Source organism: Symphalangus syndactylus, chromosome 14, assembly GCF_028878055.3.
Source record: "Symphalangus syndactylus isolate Jambi chromosome 14, NHGRI_mSymSyn1-v2.1_pri, whole genome shotgun sequence".
NCBI classification, from domain to species: Eukaryota; Metazoa; Chordata; class Mammalia; order Primates; family Hylobatidae; genus Symphalangus; species Symphalangus syndactylus.
In genome coordinates this window covers 17,510,005-17,535,493 of record NC_072436.2, presented here as the reverse complement: position 1 = coordinate 17,535,493, position 25,489 = coordinate 17,510,005, and the positions used below count along the sequence as shown (strand labels likewise).

Below are 25,489 nucleotides of genomic sequence, written 5' to 3'. Positions count from 1 at the left end.
CCTGTCCTCATGGGCTGCTTTCAGATGCTGCCCTTTGAGGCTGATGGGGATAGGAGGTTGTCCTTTAACAGCTATAAATAAGGACCGGGGGAGAGGGTTTCCCAAATGGGGAGGAAGACAGTAGGGCATAGCGATAATGGGGATGCTCAGGCGTCCTTTGCTAAGGTGTTTTTGCTTGGTCTGTGTTGGCTGGGCCTGTCTTGCCTTTGGGGCAAGTGATGATCTGTAGGGCTGTTTCCCTGGCAGTTGGCTCCGAACAGCAGTTGGTTTGTTTGCAAAATTTTGCCAGTTATTTGCATTCTACTGTTACTGTCAGGAACTCTTAGTAGGTACCTCCTTGTACATTTCTCCCCAGTGCGCCCTCACCCCCAGGCTGTGACTGGGCATGGTGGGGACTGGGACCCTAGTTGTCCTGCTTGGGCCCCACCGTGTCTTTCTGCTGATCATTCCCAGCCCTGAGGCTTGAATGGTGTTTCCCAGGACAAGGTATGGTCAGGTGGGCACTGCCTGCTCTATGGCCTTCCCCAGCATTCTCCCCACCTGGGCACTGCTGGGCCTGGCCCCCCACCCACGCAGAGGGCCCAGTACCTGGTGTACAGGCCGTTCTTTCGGCAGAAAGAGTTCTTGACGGAGAGCCGCCTGTTGAGTTCCAGGGCAGGGAAGCTGCTTTCATCCAAGCTCATCATCTCGCTGTGGCCTAGGGCTCCAGACTTGGCACTGTTCCCTGAAGTCGGGGGGAGACTGACACCCTTTAGATTGTGTGGCCTCCCCTCTCCCATACCACTCCCCACCTGGCTGGGTTATCCCCTCTTTCTCTTGGTAGAGTTGAGACCAAAATAAGAGATTGAGATTGTGTGTAGAAACCCTAGGCTGCCCCACCCACCAGAGCAGGTGCACTGCCAGGAGCCAGGAGAGGGACCTGATCACCCCTGTTCTGGCCAAAAAGGAGATACGTAAACGTCAAGTCCAGCCAGCACGGCTGGTGCCAGCTCACTCACCCGAATCTGTCTTCTTGGCGTACTTCTTGCTCTGGCCCCGGATGATGAGCACGAAGACCAGAAGCAAGATGAAGATGAGGCCGACCAGGGCGATGACCACCAAGAACCACCACTCCTCATAGAAGGGGTTGGCTTTCTGGGCTGGAGCACGGATGGGGTCAGGTATATAGGGTGCTCAGCCCCCTCCTCCCTCCAAATCTCCTGTTCCAGTTGGGACCCTACTAACAGTTCACAATCTATGGGAAGGCAGGGTCTGTGCCCTCCGAATGAGGCAGAACCTCTGTAAGGATAGTTTCACCTCAAGTATCCGCTCTGATCAGTCGGTAAAGGGTTGCCTGGAGGGCTGATGTCAGATGAGTTCTGAGATGGCTACCTGGCTCAACAGGAAAGAGTGCTAAGATTGATTAGTGATGTCTGCCAGGGACATAGGAGGGGAGAGTGGCAGTGTCTTAGCTACTTTTTCTCTTTTTTTTTTTTTTTTTTGAGACAGAGTTTCACTCTTGTTTCCCAGGCTGGAGGGCAATGGCATGATCTTGGCTCACTGCAAACTCTACCTCCTGGGTTCAAGCAATTCTCCTGCCTCAGCTTCCCAAGTAACTGGGATTATAGGTGCCTGCCACCACACCCGGCTAATCTTTGTATTTTTAATAGACACGGGGTTTCACCATGTTGGCCAGGCTGGTCTCTAACTCCTGACCTCAGGTGATCCACCTGCCTAGGCCTCCCAAAGTGTTGGGATTACAGACGTGAGCCACCATTCCCAGCCCCTTTTCTTTTTTTCTTTTGTACTTGTCTAGGGGCTATCTTGATAAGCATACCTAAATCTGTGTGGGGAAAGGTGCTTCTCTGGCCTGCAGGAAGCTGAGAGAGCTTTTCCTGAGGTTTAGTTTGGAGTGAAATTTTTCCTGGTAGCAGAAGGCAGGGGGAATTGGGAGGTTCTTTGGTTAAAGCAGAAGGCAGGGGGAATTGGGAGGTTCTTTAGGGACAGGGGTTCTTTAGTTAAAGGTGAAAGATTTACATGATCTGAAGAAAAACCAGAGTGTGGTGAGAGGGTCTTTAGGATGTCTCTTCCAGGTAGAGCTCCCTTTTTTCAAAACCCCTAGACTGTGCTTTCTGCACCCAGCCAGGACTACCCATGCTGTGTGGACAAGGGATGGGCTCTCTGTTTCAGCCTTGAAGCACTTCTGTCCCAGGATTTGGTTTTTTCAATGTGGGTAAAGGGGAAGATTTGGTTCTTCAATGTGGGCAATGTGTGGCAGGGGGAGGAGGCTGGGTTCCTTTGAGTTGTGCTTCTGCTTGGGGGAAGGGGCCTTTGTATTCAGAGTGGTTAGTGATAACATTTTGGGTCAAGGGTTTAGATAGCAGAGCCCTTTGTGCGCTCTAAGACATGCCAGATAGGAAGAATGAGGGGAGGAAAACGGGAGGGGTGGTGACCCTGCTGCACCCGGCCACTGCCCAGTCAGGCCTGAGGCCCACCTGTGTCTTTGCTGCTCTGCAGGCTGCTGACCCTGCCACGTTGGGGCTGGAGGTTTCCATGGAAAGACAGTTTATGGCCTGGTGCCCATGAACGTCCTGGGTGATGAGTGCATGGAAGTTTGCATCTTGGGCCCTCTGCTCTGCCCCTACCCAGGGCTTCTGGAGTTCCTTGAAAGGGAGCCCCAAAGATGAAGACCCCTAGTTTCCTCTGGTCTTGAGGGCTGACCCAGGCCTGGGCACCAGCACTTGCCTCTTCACAGCCCCAAGGGGACAATGCGTTTTGGTTCCTGCCCCATGCTCCTGGTGCCCTGGTGCCTCTCCTCCTTCCCCCTGCCCAGTGTCAGTCCCCAGGCTCTGCTGTGGGGCTCCCCCACTCCCTCCGCCCCCAGGCCGGTACCTGGCACAGACTGGGAGGGGCTGCTGGGGGTGCCGAAGCCATAGTCGTTGACCGCGATGACCCGGAAGTCATAGCTCACGCCCGGCTTCAGGATGTCCATGCTGAACGTGTAGGAGCTCACCTCCTTGGGGATGTCTTTGATGAGGATGTCCCATAGTCCCTCGTCTGCAGCAGCACAGAGATGGAGGCCCTGGGAGGTGAGGGGGAGCCCCAAATCCCGCTCCCAGCCCCGTTCTGACTATGCTCCCTGAGGGCTGGGCCTGTTGGATCCTCCCTGCTCCACACTGAATCACAGGCCTTGGTCCTCCCTTGAAGTGTCTTAAAATGACAGCTTTTGGGCCAAGCACGGTGGCTCATGCCTGTAATTCCAGCACTTTGAGAGACCGAGGCGGGTGGATCACCTGAGGTTAGGAGTTCGAGACCAGCCTAGCCAACATGGCGAAACCCTGTCTCTACTAAAAATACAAAAATTAGCCTGGTGTGGTGGCACATGCCTGTAATCCCAGCTGCTGGGGAAGCTGAGGCAGGGAATTGCTTGAAGCTGGGAGATGGAAGTTGCAGTGAGCTGAGATCACGCCATTGCATTCCGGCCCGGGCAGCAGAGCAAGACTCAGTCTCAAAAAAAAAAAAAAAAAAAAAGACACCTTTTGGAGCATCTCTTTTATTCTTTTTATTAAAATATCTGTGCTACATTAAGAGATACGTACTGTGCAGAAAGTACTGTCACAACCAATGACAGAACCACTGTCCAGAGAAACTGGCTCAAGGAATTAGCACTTGTGCAGGCAGAACACTATGGATTCTGTCTTCCACTTCATTAAAAATGGTCGGAAACATGATTTTAAGTGACTGCCTAAGACATTATCATATGGGAATACCCTTCTTTACTTAACTCACCCCCTTTCCTAATTCAAAACATACACAATGGTGGCAGGAGACAAAAATAAGAGCGATATTTTTCTTTTTTCTTTGTTTTGAGACAGAGTTTCGCTCTTGTTGCCCAGGCTGGAGTGCAATGGCATGATCTCGGCTCACAGCAACCTCTGCCTCCTGAGTTCAAGCAATTCTCCTGCCTCAGCCTTCTGAGTCCACCATGCCCGACTAATTTTGTATTTTTAGTAGAGACAGGGTTTCTCCATGTTGGTCAGGCTGGTCTCAAACTCTCGGCCTCAGGTGATCTGCCTGCCTTGGCCTCCCAAAGTGCTGGGATTACAGGTGTGAGCCACTGTGCCTGGACTTTTTTTTTTTTTTTTTTGAGATGGAGTCTCACTCTGTCATCCAGGCTGGAGTGCAGTGGTGCCATCTCAGCTCACCGCAACCTCTGCCTCCCGGGTTCAAGCTATTTTCCCACCTCAGCCTCCCGGGTAGCTGGGATTACAGGCTTACTCCACCATGCCCAGCTAAATTTTGTATTTTTTAGTAGAGACGGGGTTTCATCATGTTGGCCAGGCTGGTCTTGAACTCCTGACCTCAGGTGATCCGCCTGCCTTGGCCTCCCAAAGTGTTAGGATTACACGTGTGAGCCACCACACCAGGTCTTTTTCTTTTCTTTTTAGTAACAGCTGCAGGAAAGATTTGGTTTAAAAAAAATTGTTTTGAGAGAGGGTCTCGCTCTGTTGCCGAGGCTAGAGTGCAGTGGTGTGCTCTTGGCTCACTGCAGCCTCAACCTCCTGGGCTCAAGCGATCCTTACACCTCAGCCTCTCAAAGTGCTGGGGTTACAGGTGTGAGCCATCGCGCTCAGCCAACAGGAAAAATTTGGGTTTGCTGAGTGGGTTTAATCAAGTTGCCCGGATCTGGTGAGCTCCTCTTCAGCCACCTTCTTTCTTAGGAGCAGAGCAGAGAAGAGAAAGAGGGGCCGCGGGGGCTCCCGGGGTCCCCTGTCTCTTCTCCACCCTGTGCTGGCCTCAGCCACCTCTGTCCTTTGCACTTGAGCTTCCCTCAGATCCCCTTCCCCTCTTTATCCGTGGCTCTCTGGGCCTTGCCCTCGTGGGACATAATTCACCTTCATGCTGTTCAGTCGGAGCGGTGCGGGTGCTGCCTGGGTCAGGGAAGAGGCAAGCCCCTGCCATAGCCCTGGGGCATCCATCATGTTGGTGGGGAGGCCAGGAGGGGCCCTGGCTGCGTGCTCTGGGTGGGGCCGATGGGGTCAGCCTGGCCCTGAGAGAGGCTGCCTCTTCCTGCTGGTGGCAGTGTAGGGCTGATTTGGAAACTGAAGTATCCAAGCCACCCTGGGCCTAGTCAGAGCCCTCTTCACGGTAGAAGGATGTCAGTGAGGCCAGCTCGCAGGTCCTCTCTATCTGGCCTGCTCCAGGGAGGTCACCCAGTGGCCAACAGTGGGTCTCCCAGGCTGCTGCCACCAGGGACTAAAAGACCCTAACTCCCCCTAGCCTGCCCCAACCAAGCACCTCCAGGCTCTGTCTCATGCAGGGCCCATTCTTCTCGCCGTTCTGCTTCTGCACCCTCTGGTGGAAGCTGCTCTCCCGCCAGAGGTGTGCCCAGTTCGAGGCCGCCCTTCCCTAGGGCTGATGGTTTTGTTTTCCTCACCATACTTTCTCACAGACCCAGCTGTGGAAATCGAGCACTGCAGCAGAGGCGCCTCGACGCCCTGGCATCCTGTCTGAATTTTGGACCCAGTGGTGGGACCTGCTGAGGGGGCTGTATCCCCACTTCCAGTGTGGATCCTTCCAATTTGGGGAAGGCCATGGGGACCCAGTCTACATTAGAGGTGTCCTTGCAGAAGGCTCCAGGGTCCCAAACCTTGGCCTCATTGTTGGTCTTACTTGTTTTTGAGCCTCTGCCTCCTATACCTCCATATATATATATATATATATTTTTTTTTTTTTTTTTTTTAGACGGAGCCTCACTCTGTCACCCAGGCTGGAGTGTGATGGCACGATCTCGGCTCACTGCAACCTCTGCCTCCCATTCAAGAGATTCTCCTACCTCAGCCTCTTGAGTAGCTGGGATTATAGGCACCCGCCACCACGCCTGGCTAACTTATTTATTTATTTAGAGACAGAGTCTCACTCTGTCACCCAGGCTGGAGTGCTGTGACACGATCTTGGCTCACAGTAACCTCCGACTTCCGGGTTCAAGCGATTCTCCTGCCTTAGCCTCCCGAGTAGCTGGGATTACAGGCACGCACCACCACCCCCAGCTATTTTTTTATTTTTATTTTTAGTAGAGATGAGGTTTCACCATATTGGCGAGGATGGTCTTGATCTCCTGACCTCGTGATCTGCCTGCCTTGGCCTCCCAAAGTGCTGGTATTACAGGCATGAGCCACTGCGCCTGACCCATCTTTTTGTTTAATATCTCTCTTTCTCTCTTTCCCCTTTGCTGGCTGTGAAATCCCTCAAGGGCAAGGATCATGACTAATTCATCTTAAGTCTTCCTTAGCCCAGCATCCAGCACAGGCACCTTCTCAGCATTTGTTGAATAAATAAATGGAACCTTTCTTCCCTGGCCTTTTCATAGCATTAGGTGCCCAGTTTCAGCACTTCATGCCTTGAAATTTTAGTACTGGGGTGCAAATCCATTTTCCTCACATGCCTCTGAATTCTGTCACTCATGTTTGAATGACATAATGATGATGATGACAGTGACAAGAGCTGGCACTTACGCCTCTGTCAAGCATCCTGGGTCTACGTGCTTTCCTTTTCAAATCCACAGCAATGGAAAGAGGGAGGAACTACTGTCCCCATTTTACAGATGAGGACACCAAGGCCTGGAGGAAGCTTCACCCATCTTCCCAAGGTCCCACGCTGTCAGCAGCAGAGCTGGTGTTACTGCCTGGAGCCACCTCATTTCTGGCACCGAACTCCCCTGCCCGACGCAGTCAGGAGTTGGACCTGTGTTTGCTGGATGGGCTGGGATCGTTGAGGCCCCTGCTGCTGCCTTCCAGAAGCTGGGATCTCCTGCCTGCTGTTTAACCCCCTGTTCCACCCCACACAGGGACAAAGCGTGGGGCTGGGGCAACTGGGCCAGGCCAGAAGCTGCTGGAATGTCACGCTGGGGCTCTAGCCGCCAGCCCCGGGAGTTGGCTGATGTGCAGGACGGGCTCCTGGGGCTGTAAATCCCTGAGCGAACCCCTCCCTGGGTCTGCAGCGCCTGGCAGCTCCTGGCTTGTAGAAAGGGGGTGTATTTAGTTTATCCTGCCTAGCACGAAGCACAAGCAATTCAGGGGCAAGTGTAGGACAAGGGCTATGCCATCCTGAAGATGAGAAGGGGAGCACAGAAGAAGGGGCAGGGGGCATGGAGGGGAGAGATGCTCACTCCGTAACAGCAGCCTGCTCTCAAACAGCCTTAGGGACAGGCCACCATGCCCCTTGCCCCCTCTCCTCCCTCCTCCCCGTGCCTGGTTACTGATCCTGTCCTCTGCTCTCTGGCCCTGGCCCTGCTCCCAGTCCTGGTTTCTCACGGGGCCCTGGCTTGGTCCTTCCATTTATGCTCAGGCCTTGATTCCACCAGTGTGGACCAAGTCACCGCCCACAAACTTGGAACACCAGAGTCCCACGCTGGGCCTCCCAGGAAACACTGGAGAATCAACAGGGCCAGAGTCAGGGGCCAACATTCCACAGCCTGGCACCCCAGCTGGCCAACTTGGGTGGAATAAACAGGTGCAGGCCCTGGTTGGGAGAAGCACGTAGTGGTCTCCTGGCCAACTCAGCAGCCGGCACCAGAGGGCCAGGGAGGGACCATCTGGAGTGGGGAGAGAGCCAGCCCCGCGTGCATCCTCCGACTACGCAGCAGATCTGAGCAGCTAGATGTAATCGCTATATGCAACTGCGATTATTAGCATGTGATTAAGGCAGGAGTGGTGGTAATGTTTTCCAGGAGCTACTAGAATTATTAACTCTTTGCTATTGGGATGATTAGCGCCCAGCTACCTCGAAGTATTAACAATTCATCACTGGGATGTTTCCATATTCCCCATTGGAAGTATTAGCTACCGAGATGCCTGGTGGCATCCTGTTATGATTGTTATCTGCTGTTTGGGCTAGAGCAACAAAGTCTTGTTTTCCTTCTCAATTTTAATCACCTAACTGCGGATCCATGGGATACAGAGAACAGGCCTCCTGCTCTCGCTGACTCTGGCACCTCTGATTAACTTGGAAACCTAGCAACGCAGGGAGCTGGCAGTGGCTGCGAGCTCCTGAGAGTAAGCAAAGCCCAGCAAGCGGGTGTCAGGATGGGTGAAACCAGAGCAGTGGGGAGCAGCCCCCCGAGTGACTTATCTGTCATTCATCTCCTGATGGCTTTGGAAGTTCTTGTGATTCAATTTCAGGCTTGACAGAAGAGGCTGGTACGATTACAGCAGCCACTGAGACAGCCATGATGGCAGAGACAGGGCTTCGAGAGGCAGCCGGGGTCTTCTTAGTTATGGGGCACCCATCAGTGGGGTCGTGTGGATGATTCGATGTGTGACCCATGTGAGCCACGTGCTCGGGCTTCTGGCTTCCTGAGCAATCCTCAACCCAAGCTGGTCCTCAGCTAGAACTAACAGCCATTCTCTGGGGGCCTCCTGGGGGTTACTTAGCCAGGAGTCCAGCTCTAGGAGCCCCCCAACCCAGTTTTCCACTCCTCAACAGGGCCAGGTGACTTCACCTGTAGTAGCATAAGCGCCTTCTCAGGCGGAGGACAGAGGCAAGTACCCCAAGTGGAGGGACCCAGGAAGGAGGGAGACAGTGAGCCATGGGGTCTCAGCCCAGCAGGGCGGGGCGCACCTGAAGGCCTGGCCTCGATGACGTAGCGGGTGATGGGCCCTTTGCCCGGGTCTCCGCTGGACCAGTGGATGGCGATGGCAGAGCTGTACCGCACAATGATGGGCACGCCAGGCGGTCCTGGGGCACCTGCAGACAGCACACAGAGGCAAGGGGTGTATGGAACCCAGAACAGCCACCCGGCCCATCACCCTGGGCTCGAGGAGGTGGGTGACAAAACCAACCTTGGACAGACAGCCACCAGGAAGCCCTGCAAATGTCGCGGCCTGAGAGTGCATCTCAGGCCGGGCCTGCCAGGATGGACTGTTGTCCCCCTCGGGCTATCCCTACGCTCCATATTCCAAATCCCAGGGCAGAAGACAAATGGAATGGTCCAGAAAGGTCCCTGAAGTAGAGTCAGGAGACCTGGGTTCCAGCCCAGAAAGTGTTAGATGGGTGATTTTGATCAATTCACATAGCCTTCCAGTGCCTCAGTTTCCCCCTCTATAAGGGCCTTTTGGAAGGTAAGGCTTGAAGGCTGTGTCCTGGATGGTGGGGAATAGAGGTGGGTGCGATGATGGCAGAGTGGGCCCATGAGAGGAGGGGGCTGGTCGGAGCAGGGCTGAAGAGTCCACAGTTTCTCCCTCCTGGTAGGTAATATGATGTCCACCCTCCCTCCTTCTTGCCTGAAATTCCCCAACCCCAACTGCATTTCCTATCAGGTTAGACAACGGGAGAAGGGGTTCACACCCCAGGAGGCCTTGGGGCCTCTGCTGCTAGGAGGAGGGAGGAAGGACTGGGCCCCTTGCCGCTCTCCTGGCGTGAAGGTACATCAGGAGCAGCCTGGGATGTGGGCCAGTGAGGGAGCCGGCCCTAGGAGCTGGAGCAGATGAGAGGAGGTGACTCCAGCAGTGAGAGAGTGAGCCAGGCGTCTGTCTATAAGGGGCTCTGAGCCCCTTCTCTTGGGGGTGCCCGTCCAGAATCCCGACCCCACATGCTGTCACCTCCAATCCTGTTCCCCACCAAAGGCGGGGCTCTGTACCCCCAGAGCTGGGCACACAGTAGGTGCTTCCTCTGCGCTTAGGGGATGAGGGAGGGAACCAGTGCGTGAGTGGGTGGCCCCCTGGTTTGTTGGTGGGGGGGTCTCTGTAGAGCAGACTCTAGCCTCACACTGATGCTCCCCCAGGGCCCTGGAGAGCCAGCAGGCCAGACAGGAGGCCGGGGACCCACATACACAGCCTGGCAACCCAACCGGCCCCTATGCCCACCCCATCGCTCACACAGCCTGGCAGCCCCACTCGGCCCCTATGCCCACCCCACAGCCTTGGAGGGCACCATTTCCTTCCTTCCCTACGGAGCAGCCTGTCTGTAGCACAAGGGCAGAGTAACTGAGGGGTCAGGTGGGGTGGACACGCCTGAGGGAGTGTGGTAGGGCGGGCAGCCCTCAGGACCCTTATACTCATCCCGCACAGGACAGTACTCAGGGCTGAGGATGGAGCCTGCACCTTCTCCGGGGCCAGGAGCTTCCAGCGAGTCCAGCCACTGCCTGGCTGCATGTTCCCCCCACCGCAGAACTCCCCCTGCACCCACACCATGTGGGAGGATGGCTTCTTTATTTCTTTTTTGAGACATGTTCTCAGTCTGTTGCCCAGGCTGGAGTGCAGGGGCACGATCACAGCTCACTGCAGCCTCCACCTCCTGGGCTCAAACGATCCCCCCACCACAGCCTCCTGAGTAGCTGGGACTTCAGGTATTCACCAGCATGCCTGGATAATTTTATTTTTGTAGAGATGGGGTTTTGCTGTGTTGCCCAGGCTGGTCTTGAACTCCTGGGCTCTGGCAATCCACCCGCCTCCACCTCCCAAAATGCTGGGATTACAGGCGTGAACCCCCACACCCGGCCGGTTCTTTCTTTCTCAGAGTGCCCTCCGCTACCTTCTCTGTACCCTCTGTCCTTTATCTCCTCCCACCTCCCCACCTCCCAGCCTGGGACACTTCAGGCCTCAGGATAGAACAGCCTGTCCTCCGCACAGCCCTCTCCTGTCCCCAGGCCACTGCCAACGCTTGGTTCCCAGTTGCCTGCCAGCTCTCTCTCCTACTTTTCCCAGGAAGCTGGCTCAGGTGAGAGGCAGTGCAGGGCGGGGCTGGAGGCAGATGAAAGGACAGTGGCTGGGTGGCTCCTGGGCTGCCTCCTGCAGGCTTTGTCCTGAGTTTGCCCTAGAGCCACGGGGCTTTGCAGAACCAGACTGTGGGGAATAGAAAGTGACTGGCCAGAAAGAAAATGTGAAGCTCAGGGTGCCTGAGCCATTAGGGGAAGACGGCCTGCAGGGCAGGTGACAGACCAGAGGGGGCTGGGCTCCCAGGCCTGGCTCCCTTCCTGACTCAGGCTAATGAGGCCTGCTGAGGAGGGGAGGCCTGCGCCACTCCTGGCTGAGGGGCCGGGCAGAGGAGGAGATGGGATTTTAGGGGAAGTCCGGGATGGGCTGTACCCCTTCTTAGGGAGGGAGGCAGCAGCAGAGTGGTCTGGGAGGTGACTTTTGTGTTCAGGACAGGACATTCTACACTGGCTGGTAACAGGGACTTTGGAGGGCTAAACCCTGACCATGGCAAATGCCTGTGGGGGTGAGGGCTGGGAGGGGAAGGGAGGTGAAGAGGACATTTAAAGGAGGCGATTGGGTGCGGTGGCTCATGCCTGTAATCCCAGCACTTTGGGAGACTGCAGCAGGTGGATCACTTGAGGTCAGGAGTTGGAGACCAGCCTGGCCAAACCCTGTCTCTACTAAAAATACAAAAATTAGCTGGTCGTGGTGGAAATCACCTATAATCCCAGCTACTTGGGAGGCTGAAGCTTGAGAATTGCTTGAACCTGGGAGGTGGAGGTTGCAGCGAACTGAGATTGCACCACTGCACTTCAGCCTGGATGACAGAGCGAGACTCTGTCTCAAAAAAAAAAAAAAAAAAAGCCCAAAACAACAACAGAAACAATACAGGAGATTCAGGAAGACTTCCTGGGGGTGGGGGGGGGCAGTTACACACAAAGGGGCATTCTGCGGAGGGGATGGGTGGTGAGGTGGGGGAGGCAGGGCCCTGGCTGTGAATAGGTGACCTGCTCCATCAGGTGTTTCTCAAGGTGCCACTTTGTCACAGCCTCCAGAGGCTTTTGTGTAAGTGCAGATTGCCAGGTCCCACCTCAGCCCAGGAAATCAACCCCTCCGAGCATCCACCCTGGGAATGTGCATTTTAGTGTGCCCTGCTTTGAGAACCACTGCCTGGAGGGTAGGGGTGGTTCAGGGGCGTGGGAAGATGGCTCTGGCTGGGCGAAAGGCAGGGGCACCTGCCAGGCTGCATCCTTCCAGGATGGAAGTGAAGGAGGCAGCGCAATTAGCAGGGAGAGAAAGAACGTAGCAGGAGCAGTGGCCAAGCCAGGCCTGTGGGCTGGGCCTAAGTGGGAGAGGAGGGGCGCTGCTCCAGGGTTTGTGGCTTGAGGAACCTGAGGACACTGATGTCATTAATCAAAGCGTGGAACCCGGGAGGAGGGAGCGGGGGGAGGTGTGACTGGGCACCAGCAGAAAGAGTGAGCTCTGTCCTCCACTCTGTTTCCAGGGGCCAGCACAGCTCTTGACACTGGGGGCCCGTTCTGACTGGGGGCGCTGAACCGCTGCGTGGAGGACATGCCTGGTCCCTTGCTCTCCTACCTTCTCCGGGGCCCGTGGTGACGTTGGCTTCGATCTCCGGCCCGTAGGTGAAGGTCTTGGCTCTGATGCGGAATCTGTAGGTCACCCCCTCCGCCAGGTCCTTCACCTTCAGCCATAGGGGGCTGTTCCCCTTCACGTCCACTGTCACGATCTTGCTGACTCCTGGGGGAGGCACAGCAAGTGGGGACTGCAGGGGCCACCAGGCGCGCAGGGCTCACTGAGGGCACCGGAGGCCACGGGGAAGGGGAAGCGGCCGTGGCCTGGGCCCCGGGACCCTGGGCAGGGGCCTCACTTCTTGAGATCAGGCTGAAATGCTCCCCCAGCTCACACAGCCACATTGCCCATGCTGTGTTTCTCAGAGCACGGTCCTGCCTGCTGTTCTCAGGGAGAACAGCTCCATGGTTCCGTACGTTTGGGAAAAGCTACTACTGTCTGTGTCTACTGAGCAGCCACAGGGTCCATCAGCATCTAGGAAAAAAGAACACTCGCCATCCTGTTTAATGTAACCTCTGCACCCCAAATATATTTCAGCTCCATTTTTATTCCCTGATGCAGCATTCCATGGGACTAGAATTATATCCTTCTTCAGGACGTGCTTCCATAAAAATACCAAGAGCCCAGAGTTGGGGGGGATACACTTTTGACCAGGTCTTCCACCTGAGCCCCGCTCCGGCTCCACCTCTGGGGTTCAGCCAGGAGCTCACATGGCCCTCCATCACCCATATCTGCCACAATTTTTTTTTTTTTTTTTTTTTTAAGACAAGGTCTTGCTCTGTTGCTCAGGCACAATCATTGCTCATTGTAGCCTCGACCTCCTGGGTTCAAGCCATCCTCCCACTTTCAGCCTTCCAAGTGGCTAAGACTGTAGATGTCTACCATCACGCTCGGCTAATTTTTAAATTTTTGTAGAGACAGGGTCTCATTATGTTGCGCAGGCTGGTCGCGAACTCCTGGCCTCAAGTGATCCTCCCATCTTGGTCTCTCAAAGTGCTGGGATTATAGGCGTGACCACTGTGCCCAATCCACCAAGCTTTTTAGGGCAAAAGTGAGGATGCCTCAGCACCCCAAATCACAGCAACTAGAGGGGAGGCTTCTGCCAGCTTTCAGGAGGTGGGGGTTTGCAGTCTGTGCTTCACGAATCCAAACACTCCTGACTGCCAGCCTCCCCGAGAGCCAGGACTAGTGTCATTTCTCATGTCCATCAAGCATGCCAGTCACCAGTGAGAGACAGGCCTTGCAACCAGGAGGCTGGGCTCAGACTCAGTGATGGCGCTGGCCCTGGCATGTCCCTTAACCTGGCTTCAGTTTGTTCTGCCGAGTGAGGGTGTCCACAGCATCTTAGGCAGGGATGTTATGAGCTTTAAGTAAAATAACAGAGCATGTAGGTGTCTGACCTTTTATTGACTAAGTGGATTATTCATATTATTGTTTTGAGGTGGATTTTCATCCTTGCCCAGGCTGGAGTGCAATGGCGCGATGTCAGCTCACTGCAACCTCCGCCTCCTGGGTTCAAGCGATTCTCCTCCCTCAGCCTCCCGAGTAGGCGCCCACCACCATACCCAGCTAATTTTGTATTTTTAGTGGTGAAAGGATTTTGCCATGTTGGTCAGGCTGGTCTCGAACTCGCAAACGTAGGTGATCCACCACCTCGGCCTCCCGAAGTGCTGGGATTACAGGTGTGAGCCACCGTGCCTGGCCGCTAAGTGGATTATTGAATGATGGAACAACGTAGGCTCAGAGGGGCTTCCTGAAAGAATGAAATGACCCCGGGACCAGGAACAGGGACTCTGGCTACCTGCTCCTTGACAATTCTGAACAAAGCCCTCATCTGCCTGGACCTTGGTTTTCCCTACAGGACAGTGGGGGCTGCTGGGCTCTTGTGAGGCTGGTTTGCTGTTGACCGGAACCCAGGATGAACTCGGGTGTGGACATTGGGCTGGCCAGGCGGGGCCTCGTCTTGCTGCACTTATTAACTGAACTATTATGGGAAGATGGGAATGTGTAGGGGTGTGGAGTTGAGCCACACAGTCCAGATTCCAGCACTGTGGAACTGGAAGGCAAAGAGCTCACATCCTCAAGTTGAGAGGGTCCTGGACAGGCTGGGTTGAGGCCCCTGTGAAGAGGGCTTGTGCTGGCCCCCTGTACCTTGTCTCGGGGACTGCTGTCCTCTGCCCCACTCTGGCCCTGCACCTGACTGGATCTCCTGCTGGGGCCTGGCTCCCCCCTGGTGTTCTAACACACAGCTTCCCATTGCAGAACAAGCCACTGGCACCCAGGTGGTGGCAGGGAAGACTGAGGGCCATTGTTCCCTCGGCTCACCCAGAACTGCTGGTCACAGCGATGTTCCCAGGGCTCTGCCCCTTCTTCTTGCCAGGCTCCGTGATTGGAGGGGGTGAGAGTGAGAGGGGTGGCTCCAGAGGTCAGCCACACCCCCAGCGCCTGGCTGGGACTAGTCCCAGGCAGTGAGGAGCGCAGTTTCCTTCCTCCTAAATCCCGTCCTCATAGGACGGTTGTTGGTAACAAAATGGCAGGGATTTCTCGGCATGTTACTAGGGGTAGAAAGCTGGCAGGTGCCAGATGCCCACTGTCAGGGGCTGCGCAGGTTCCCAGCTGGGACCCTGAGGAAGGGGTCGGAAGACCACTCAGATGAACAGGGTTAAGGACAAGAGCAAGGTCATTTGCAGAGCAGGGCTCTTGATCTGGGGTCCACAGATGGCAGTTGCGGGGTGCAGGGACCTCCCTGGTCTTGTGCATCTTCCCGGGGAGAGGCTCTGAAACTTTGGTCAGATTTTCATCAGATTCTCCAAGGGGTTCCTGACTCCCACAAAAGCTAAAGAAGGACTAACTCACAGTAAAGCTGAGAACCCTAAGGTTTGGGAAAGGGCAAAGTAGGACCCTCAGGGGCTCCCCTCTTTGCTTTTTCTTTTCTTTTTTTTTTTGAGATGGAATCTAGCTCTGTCGCCCAGGCTGGAGTGCAGTGGCGTGATCTCGGTTTACTGCAACCTCTGCTTCCCGGGTTCAAGCGATTCTCCAGCCTCAGCTTCCCGAGTAGCTGAGACTACAGGTACCCACCACCACACCCGGCTAATTTTTGTATTTTTATACAGATGGGGTTTCACCATGTTGGCCAGGCTGGTCTCAAACTCCCGACCTCAGGTGATCCACCCGCCTCGGCCTCCCAAAGTGCTGTCATTACAGGCGTGAGCCACCGCCCCTGGCTGCCCCGCTTCTTTATGGTCTTAACAGAGCCCTGTCCACTCAGGTTTCCCTTCCTTTCCTCCCTGTGTCCGTCGACCAAAGGGGTTAGAATATATTTAACGATTCTCTGCCTGGAAGTTAGGAGACCTGGATCTCTCTTCCAACTCTGCCCTCAACTTGCTGTTGTTTTACCTTGGAAATGCCCTTTCCCTTGTCTGGGACTCGGTTTCCGTGTTTCTAAGATGGGGAGACTCTCACCGAATCTCACTCATGTGTAGTGGCTGTCATGGGCGCCGAGATGAGAGCGAGCTTTTGCAAAGCGAGGGGCCGGGGAGCCGTGCTGGGGGGTCCACTCACCATCCACGGGGCTGCAGGGCTCGTACACCAGCCTGTAGCCCTCCAGGATGCCGTTGGGGAACTGCGGGGCTTCCCAGGACACGTTCACTGAGGTTGTGGTCAGCTCACTGAACTTGACCGAGCTGGGAGCGCTGGGGGCTGCGGGAGACAGCAAAGGGTTTTTGTTTCCTTCTTCTGTGGAAGTTCAAAGCCTCGGGTTCAGCTCCAAGGAGCTAGCGGGAGTGTTGGGTCTGAGCCCGGGAGGAACAAGGGTGCGGGGCTCGGCGGAAAGGGCGGGCAGGAGGGGTCACCGGAGGTCATCAGGCCCCCTTCCTCTCCTCTCTCAACTTTCCAGTATCAGAGTCCTAAGAACTGGGAAGAAAGAGAACTCGATTTTTCACTCAAGTTTCAGAATTCAGGCTTCTCCCTGCTAAGTGGCTCTGAGCCCGCGCTATGAGTGTGGGACAAGCTGTCACACCCCCAGGGTCATCGTGGGGCAAGACCATTTCCTGGCTTTGTGGGGTTTGTCTTTTGGCTTCCGTGGAGGAGAAGGTAGGGGGTGTCTGGGCCTCAAAACATTCGGTGGGCGCTAAACAAAGAAGACGCCAGAACCACAGCAGACGGAGATGGCCTTCCTCTCCTCCCGGGGCTCCAGGGCTTGTCACAGAGGCCCCACGCAGTCAGGGGGAGCCACGCCAAGGACAGTCAGACCCTCTGGGAGAAATGTTTTCTTGGACTGAGAACCCTGTGGCAACCCCAAAAACATGGGGGCGGGGGCTCCTCTGAGCGGGAGGACAGAGGAAAGGCAGGAAGCGTCCCAATCCGCGGCATCCCCAGCTGGCCTGGGGAGGATGACCAGGCTATTATTGTCCAGCGCTGCCTCCCCACCAAGCCGGAGCTAATCTGGACCTGCTTCCGGCTCCATCCCCGGGAGGCAGAGTCAGCGAGTGTCTTTGAAGGAGGGAGGTGAGCTCAGGGGGCCCTTCCTGCCTCCCCTGTGCTACAGGGACGTGGGACAGAACATGTTGTCCTGCTGCCGCAGTGACGGAAGCCTCGGGTTCCCTGGGGTTCGCATCCGGCAGATGACACTGACAAGAGAGTGGCCGGGACAGGAGGCAGATGGACAGACTCGTATATTCAGCAGCTCACACTCATTCTGGCCACAGTCAGACCCTGGGGGCAGTGGAGGGAAAGGGTTCCCCAGAGCCAGGGCTTGTCCCCAAAGAGGGTCATAATGAGGAACTGATGCCACAGGTGTGCCCTCTGCAGCTCTTTAAAAGCCACGTGCCACTGACAGCATAGGAAGCAGCAGGTTGAACAAGATGCTCAAGGGAGGCTGGGACAAAAGGCCAGTATTGCAGTCCACCAGGACAGAACACTAGGTTCTCTCAGAAATCCTGGTTTCCAGCCTCTGCTCCCCCAGTGATCAGCTGGGCAACCCTGGACAAGCAGTATAACTTCCCGGGTGATCCTGGCTCATGGTGAAATGAGGGTGCTGCCTGCCCTGCCTGTCCGCGGGGCTTCTGGGAGGGTTAAGTGTGACAGTGCCTGACTACCAGGCTCGCTCTGCACACAGGCAGCAGGATTCTCACCAGCGCCCTCTCCTCTGCACCCGCCACCCTTCAGCCTCCTGATCTGCCTTCCCTGCCTCTATTCTCTCCCCTCCGCCAGGCCATCTCCTGCACAGCAGCCGTAGCACTTTTCTCTAAATGTAAACCAGACCCTGTTGCTCAACTGCTCAAGTCCTCCCATGGCTTCCCAGCATACTTTTAAAAATTTTTTATTTTTTAAAACAGATTATTGCTCTGTCACCCAGGCTGGAGTGCAGTGGTGCAATCTCAGCTCACTGCAATCTCCACCTCCCAGGTTCAAGCGATTCTCTTGCCTCAGCCTCCTGAGTAGCTGGGATTAGAGAGGGGTGCACCACCACACCCAGCTAATTTTTGTATTTTTTTTAGTACAGATAGGGTGTCGTCATGTTGGCCAGACTGGTCTCGAACTCCTGACCTCAAATGATTCGCCCACCTCGGCCTCCCAAAGTGCTGGGATTACAGGTGTGAGACACCATGTGTGGTCCATTGTACTTATAATTAATCCCAATCCCAATCCCCCAGCCCAAGTTCTCGCCCCATTTTCCTGCAAGCCACTTGGCTTTCTCTATGTTCCCTGGTTCCTCTCCAGCCTCCAGGCCTTAGCACCTGCTGTTCCCCTGCCTGGAGCTCCCAACACCCGCTGCCACCTCCTGAGCATCCCATGGCTGGCCTCTTTTTTTTTTTCTTTTTTGGGACAGAGTCTCGTTCTGTCACCCAGGCTAGAGTGCAGCAGTGGCACAATCTCGGCTCACTGCAACCTCCACCTCCCGGGTTCAAGCGATTCTCCTGCCTCAGCCTCCCGAGTAGCTGGGATTACAGGCACGTACCATCATGCCTGGATAAATTTTTGTATTTTTAGCAGAGACGGGGTGTCACCATGTTGGCCAGGCTGGTCTCGAATTCCTGACCTCAGGTGATCCACCTGCCTTGGCCTCCCGAAGTGCTGGGATTACAGGCGTGAGCCACCATGCCCGGCCCCTGCTGGCCTCTTCTCATTCAAATCTCACCTCCTCGGGGAGTCCTTTGTGGGTGAGCCTATCCAGAGCCATCCACCCACTCCTGCCTCACTCTTAGGTCACCTGTGCTGACCGCTGTCTGCATTTACTTCATCAACTTGCTTATGCTCTGTCCCCCACACTAGGGCGGGGACCTTGTTGGTCTCACCATTGTGTCCGTAGCATCTAGCATGGCATGGGCTCATAAGACACTCAGTATTTGTGGAATGAACAAAGCCAGAGAGACAGAGGGAAGGCAGGTGGGAAGAAGGCAGGGAGCAGAAGTAGGCTGGCTGGCAGGGGCTGGGGGTGCTGACTGTCCATCTGCAAGGTGGGGCAAAGGGTGGGGAGGACAGGGATGAGATGTGGGGGTTTCTCAAGGCTTTATGGGGACAGCTTCTCTTTTCTGAGCATGGGCTCTCCCACTCGGGAGGGCATCCCTGGGGACCTGGGTACCACGACCAGATCCTCGGGGGGATAAGGCAGCTGCCTCCATGCCTCCCAAGAGCCCAGATGCCGGGTGGGTCCTCTTGCAACCCCCTGTGGCCGACCTACCCCTCCCCTCCTCAAGGCCCCCTCTCCCACCTGCTTGCTGAGTCTGGCCTTGGGTGGGGGTGCTCCGAGGCCCATCCCCAGCGGCGTTGAAGGCAGCCACGCTGACCATGTAGGCCGTGTAGCCAGTCAAGTTCTTGAGCTTCACGCTGTTCTCAGCCAGGAAAAGCGTCTTCACTCGCTCCGTGAGGTTCCCCCGTTGGGCTTCCCAGAAATAAATCTGTGAGAACAGAAGGATGTGGGAGTGAGGGGCACAGAGGCAACGAGCGTCCCTCCTGTCCCTGCTGACCCATAGTCTAAGAGACACCTTCATTGCTGTCAGTCACCTGGGAAACAGTACAGAAGTCTTTAAGAGGCTGGGCACGGTGGCTCACACCTGTAATCCCAGCACTTTGGGAGGCAGAGGTGGGTGGATCACTTTAGGCCAGGAGTTCAAGACCAGCCTGGCCAACATGGTCAATCCCCGTTTCTACTAAAAATACAAAAAAATTAGCCAGGCATGGTGGCAAGTGCCTGTAGTCTCAGCTACTCTGGAGGCTGAGGCAGGAAAATCACTTGAACCTGGGAGGTGGAGGTTGCAGTGAGCTGAGATCACGCCACTGCACTCCAGCCTGGGCGACAGAGTAAGACTCCATCTCAAAAAAAAAAAAAAAAAAAAAAAGGAAGTCTTTAAGAACTGTTTTAGAAACCTTTCTGGAACCTTCCTTTTCACAGCCAAGACCCTGGTCTCTGCCAGACAGTAAACTGCAGGGCATGGCTCCCAGGTGTCTGTATTTCCCGCCACGCCTGGAGGATTTAGCATAGCACTAGCACGTCAGCACTCAGTACAGTTCCTGGAGGAATAAAGCAAATCCGTCCTACAGGAGGCTGAGCTGGGGAGATAAGGCAGTGTGGAGTCTATCCGGACACAGCCCGTGGTGCAAGCGCTGGTGGCCTCATGTCACCTGGGAGCTGGTGAGGGATGCAGAGTCTCAGGGCCACACCGGGCCTGATGCATCAGCAGCTGCTGGTTAACAGGAACAAGGCCGGTTGCAGAGGAAGACCTCGGCCAAGATGACAGGCAGTGGGAGGCTGAATGCCAGCTGCACCGTTTACAGCAGCGGGACCTGGCCAGGTGACTCCCCAGAGCTGCAGTTTTGTTGTACATTCAGTGAGGTTAAGGATATGTACTTCCTGGGGTCCACGTGAGGGGTGCAGGTTCTAAGGGTTTCACCCAGGTACTTGGCCAGTTACCTAAGGCACCCTGTGGCTGCAGAAGGTTTTAGGCCAGGAACACAACAGATGGTCCATGGTCTTTTCTCTTCCTTTCTGTTTTTTGAGATGGAGTCTCACACTGTCGCCCAGGCTGGAGTGCTGTGGTGCGATCTCGCTCTGCCTCCCGGGATCATGACACTCTCCTGCCTCAGCCTCTGCTGGGACACAGGTGCCCACCACCACGCCCGGCTAATTTTTTGTATTTTTAGTAGACAGGATTTCACCATGTTAGCCAGAATGGTCTCGATCTCCTGACCTCGTGATCCGCCCACCTCAGCCTCCCAAAGTGCTGGGATTACAGGCGTGAGCCACCGAGCCCGGCTATTGTTTTCGATCACTTCCTCTGTAGCATGCCTTAACACTTCTGCTAGTTTCAGGACTGAGGCCATTCAGAGAGCGGCCAGCCGGGCCCAGCCCCCGTGCAAAATTGGAGGTCATTTGGCGCCTCCTGCTGGCCAATGAGGTTTCTGCATGTCACCGGCTTTTCAATTTCTCGTTTCCCTGGAGGAAGCCCTTAAAGTGGGAAAGAGCTAATGAAAGTGTCCCCACTGGCATGTATGGGTGGCAGTTAGGACATCTTGTTACCATGAAATCCTTGCTTTTCTCCAATCCCTCTCCCCCTTTATTATTTATTTATTTATTTGAGACAGGCCTCACTCTGTTGCCCAGGCTGGAGTGCAGTGGCACGATCACCGATCACTGCAGCCTCAACCTCCTGGGCTCAAGCCATCCTCCCACCTCAGCCTCCTGAGTAGCCAGGACTACAGGCGTGCACCACCACACCCAGCTAAGTTTAATTTTTTGTAGAGATGGGGTCTTGCCATGTTTCCCAGGCTGGTCTTGAACTCCTGGGCTCAAGCGATCCAACCACCTTGGCTTCCCAAAGTGCTGAGATTACAGGTGTGAGCCACTGAGCCCGGCCCTCTCTCCCATTTTATTTTATTTTATTTCAAGACACGGTCTCACTTTGTCACCCACACTGGGGTGCAGTGGCATGATCTTGGCTCACTGTAACCTTGACTTCCAGGTTCAATCAATCCTCCCGCCTCAGTACCCCAGGTAGCTCTGACTACATACAAGTGCTACCACACTTGGCTATTTCTTTTGTAGAGATGGGGATTTCTTTTGTAGCGATTTCTTTTTTAGAAAGTGGGAGAGGGCCGGGTGCAGTGGCTCACACCTGTAATCCTAGCACTTGGGAAGCTGAGGCAGGGGAATTGCCTGTGCCCATGAGTTCGAGACCAGCCTGGGCAACATGGCAAGACCCCTGTCTCTACTAAAAATGCAAAAATTAGCCAGGAGTGGTGGCATGCACCTGCAGCCCCAGCTACTTGGGAGGCTGAGGCAGGAGGATGGCTTGAACCTGGGAGGTGAAGGTTGCAGTGAGCTGAGATCACACCACTGCACTCCAGCCTGGGCAACACAGCAAGACTCCATCTCTAAAATAAAATAAAATAAAATAAAATAAAATAAAATAAAATAAAAAGAATGAAAAGCAGATTCTTCTCATATGGGTAGATGAATGAAAGCAGAGGCAGTCATTTATGAAATCACTCATTCACTTATGCATTCATAGTAATAGGGGTACAACGGTTAACAAAGTTCCTGTTGGATTTGGAAAGGTCATGGCTGATGCTAAAAGTCTGCCAGTATCAGCACACAGGTGGTCTTCCGTGAGTGCACACTAGGAGAATGAATGGATTCTCTTAGGTAGAGAAGAGGGTCGTGGATTGATTCCTGGGGGCCTCCAGCATTCAGTGGTTGGTGGGGAGGAAGAGCTAGTGAGGGAAGCTGAGGAAAGCAAGCATTTTGAGAGGAAGGAGAGATCCACGTGTCAAACACAGCTGCTGAGTCAGGCAGGATAAGCCTGTGGTTTGACTCGATATGAGCAACATGGGAATTATTAATAACTTTGGCAGGAAGAGCTTTCGTGGGGTGGCGGGGATGAGAACTTATTTGGAGCAGGTTCAAGGGAGAAAGACAGCAGAGGAATTGGAGGTGGTGAGTACAGAAGATTCTTTTGAGGAATTCTGCTGTAAAGGGGCCAAAGAAATGGGTGACAACTGGAAGAAAATGTGAGGTCATGCCAGGCACAGTGGCCACACCTGCAATCCCAGCACTTTGGAAGGCTGAGGCAGGTGGATCACCTGAGGTCAGGAGTTTGAGATCAGCCTGGCAACATGGCGAAACTCTATCTCTACCAAAAATACAAAAATTAGCTGGGCATGGTGGCGGGTGCCTGTAATCCCAGCTACTCAGGAGGCTGAGGCAGGAGAATCGCTTGAACCCGAGAGGTGGAGGCTGCAGTGAGCTGAGATAGCGCCACTGCACTCCCGCCTGGGCAACGGAGCGAGACTCCGTTTAAAAAAAAAAAAAAAGTGAGGTCAGGAAAAGGCATAAAAAGAGGAAACATATCTCAGAATGCTTTTCTGCCCTGCCCGTGGGAGCTATCCACTAGGGAGGTGGAGGAGAGGAAGGGCCAATGGCTGCAGTCATGCTCCTGGGTGAGGAGTGGGTCAGGGCCTAGAACCCAGGGACAGCTGTCTTCACAAACCAGGCACTCCGGCAGGTGCATCTTGTTTGTGAGTGCTGCATTCTGCGGACCTTTGTTAGGTGATGATTCACAGTGAGAAGGACTGACACTCGTGCAAAGGACCGAAAGGGACTGAGCCCAGATCCTGGTTCCCACGGGGCACACTGCTGAGCTGCATGGGGCACACTGATGGGTAACCAGGAGTCTGCCAGAATGCAGGCTCCAGAGGGCAGGCATCTCGGTCCATATGGCTCCCTTGGGACCCAAACACCTAGACTCATGGCTGGCACATCCATGGTGCTCAATCAATATCTGCTGGATGAATAAATGCCTTATGTGGACAGGGGCAGGCATGGGAGTGCACCATTATAATCACGAACCTGCCATTTACTATGCCCAGTTCCCTGCCCTTTCTTTTCTTTTTTCAGCTTTATTGAGGTATAATTGACAAATAAAATCTATATATAGCCGGGCGTGGTGGTGGGTGCCTGTAATCCCAGTTACTCGGGCAGCTGAGGCAGAAGAATCCCTTGAACCTAGGAGGCGGAGGTTGCAGTGAGTGGAGATCGCACCACTGCACTCTAGCCTGGGTGACAGAGTGAGACTCTGTCTCAAAAAAACCAAAACAAACAAACAAACAAAAAACCCCCCCAAAACTGAATGTATTTAAGGTATACAACATGGTGTTCTGATATACACATGCATTATGAAATGATTACTACAATCAGGCTAATTAACATGTTCATCATCTTTTTGTGGTAAGAACCTTCTGAGCAAATTTCAAGTGTACAATACAGTATCATTAACTATCATCACCATGTTGTACATTAGATCTAGATCGTATTCATCCTGCCTCACTGAAACGCTGTATCCTGTGACCTTCTCCTTACTTCCCTCACTCCCTCAGCCCCTGGCAACCATCATTCTACTCTGTTTCTCTGAGTTTGATTATTTTAGATTCCACATATACGCGAGGTCATGCAGTATTTGTCTTTCTGTGCTTGGTTCATTTCATTTGGCATAATATCCTGCAGGTCCATCCGTGTTGTTGCAAACAGCAGGATTTCCTTCAAGGCTGGATGGTATTCCACTGTGTATAAACCACATTTTCTTCATTCATTCATCCATTCACAGACACTTAGGCGATTTCCACATCTTGGCTACTGTGAATGATGCTGAAATTAACATGGGTCTGCAGATAGCTCTTCAAGAGCCTCATTTCAATTCCTTTAGATAAATACCCAGTAGTGGGATTGCTGGATCATTGGAGTTCTCTTTTTAATTTTCTGCAGAACCTCCATACCGTTATCCATAATGGCTGTACTGATTTACATTCCCACCAACAGTGTGCAAAGGTTCGCTTTTCCCCATACCCTCACCACCACTTATCTCTAGACTTTTTGATAACAGCCATCCTTGCAGGTGTGATGGGATATCTCACTGTGGTTTTGACTTGCATTTCCCTGGTGCTGAGCGATGCTGAACAACTTCTCAGATACCTGTTAACCATTTATATATCTTTTTATTTTTTATTTTTTTTTTTGAGTTGGAGTTTTGCTCTGTCACCCAGGCTAGAGTGCAGTGGCATGATAGCGGCTCACTGCAACCTCCACCTCCTGGGTTCAAGCGATTCTCCTGCCTCAGCCAGGTGCCTGCCGCCATGCCTGGCTAATTTTTGTATTTTTAGTAGAGACGGGGTTTCACCAAGTTGGCCAGGCTGGTCTCGAACTACTGACCGCAGGTGATCTGCCCACCTTGGCCTCCCAAAGTGCTGGGATTACAGGCATGAGCCACCGCACCCAGCCTATGTATCTTCTTTTGAGAAATGTCCATTTGGGTCCTTTGCCCCATTTTCTTTCACTTTTGTTGTGTGAGTTCCTTACATATTTTGGCTATTAACCCCGGTCATATGTATGGTTTGCAAATATTTTCTCCCATTCCAGAGGTTCTTCCTTCTTCTGGAAGCATGTTCTTCCCATGAGCTCTGAGACATCGCTCAGTTTTTGGTTTCAGGGCTCAATTTGTAGACTTCTTTTGTTCTTTATCTTTCCTTGTCTAATCTCTGGGTTTCAGTATCATCTACATGCTGAGGACTCCATAATTCACATCTCTGGTTTGATCCTTCTCTCTTGAACTCCAGACATGCATCTCCGACTGTGTTCTGTCTCCCCTCGAATGTCCAGCAGATGTCTCGAACCAAGCACATCTGGAACCAGACTCCAGATCTCCCCAGCCTCCTCCTTCTCCAGCTTTGTCTTTTCCTGCTCCAACATCCTACGGACCCTGGGGCTGTCCTTGTTGCCTCCCTTTTCTCCTACTCCATGTTCAATTTGTCAGTAATTTTTTTTTTTTTTTTTGGAGACAGGGTCTCGCTCTGTTGCCCAGGCTGGAGTACAGTGGTGTGATCTTGGTGCACTGCAACCTCCGCCTCCTGGGTTCAAGTGATTCTCTTGCCTCAGCCTCCCCAGTAGCTGGAATTACAAGCATGCACTACCATACCCAGCTAATTTTCGTATTTTTAGTAGAGATGGGGTTTCGTCATGTTGGCCAGGCTGGTCTCAAACTCCTGACCTCAAGTGATCTGCCCGCCTTGGGGTCCCAAAGTGCCGGGATTACAGGTGTGAGCCACTGTGCCCAGCCTGATTTGTTAGCGAATTCTACCAGCTCTGCTGTTAGGACTAACCGAGAGTGGCCACTTCTCACCCTGCTCTCGCCTGATCTGAGCCCCCTTCATGGCCCACCGGGATAGTTCAGATGCCT

At 54.0% G+C, this 25,489-nt stretch overlaps 1 protein-coding gene across 2 annotated transcripts in view; it reads right to left on the bottom strand.

Annotated features, from left to right (window-relative positions):
- The window catches only part of SDK2 (sidekick cell adhesion molecule 2), a 306,801-nt gene that overhangs the window by 10,666 nt on the left and 270,646 nt on the right, over positions 1-25,489 (bottom strand). For both annotated transcript variants that reach the window (XM_055242380.2, XM_055242381.2), the window contains 7 exons: positions 18,976-19,162; positions 15,825-15,962; positions 12,270-12,431; positions 8,599-8,724; positions 2,872-3,036; positions 999-1,139; positions 589-724 (listed from right to left, as the gene is read on the bottom strand). In XM_055242380.2, the coding sequence (XP_055098355.1) occupies positions 589-724; positions 999-1,139; positions 2,872-3,036; positions 8,599-8,724; positions 12,270-12,431; positions 15,825-15,962; positions 18,976-19,162 (1,055 nt within the window). The remainder of the gene's footprint in view (positions 1-588; positions 725-998; positions 1,140-2,871; positions 3,037-8,598; positions 8,725-12,269; positions 12,432-15,824; positions 15,963-18,975; positions 19,163-25,489) is intronic.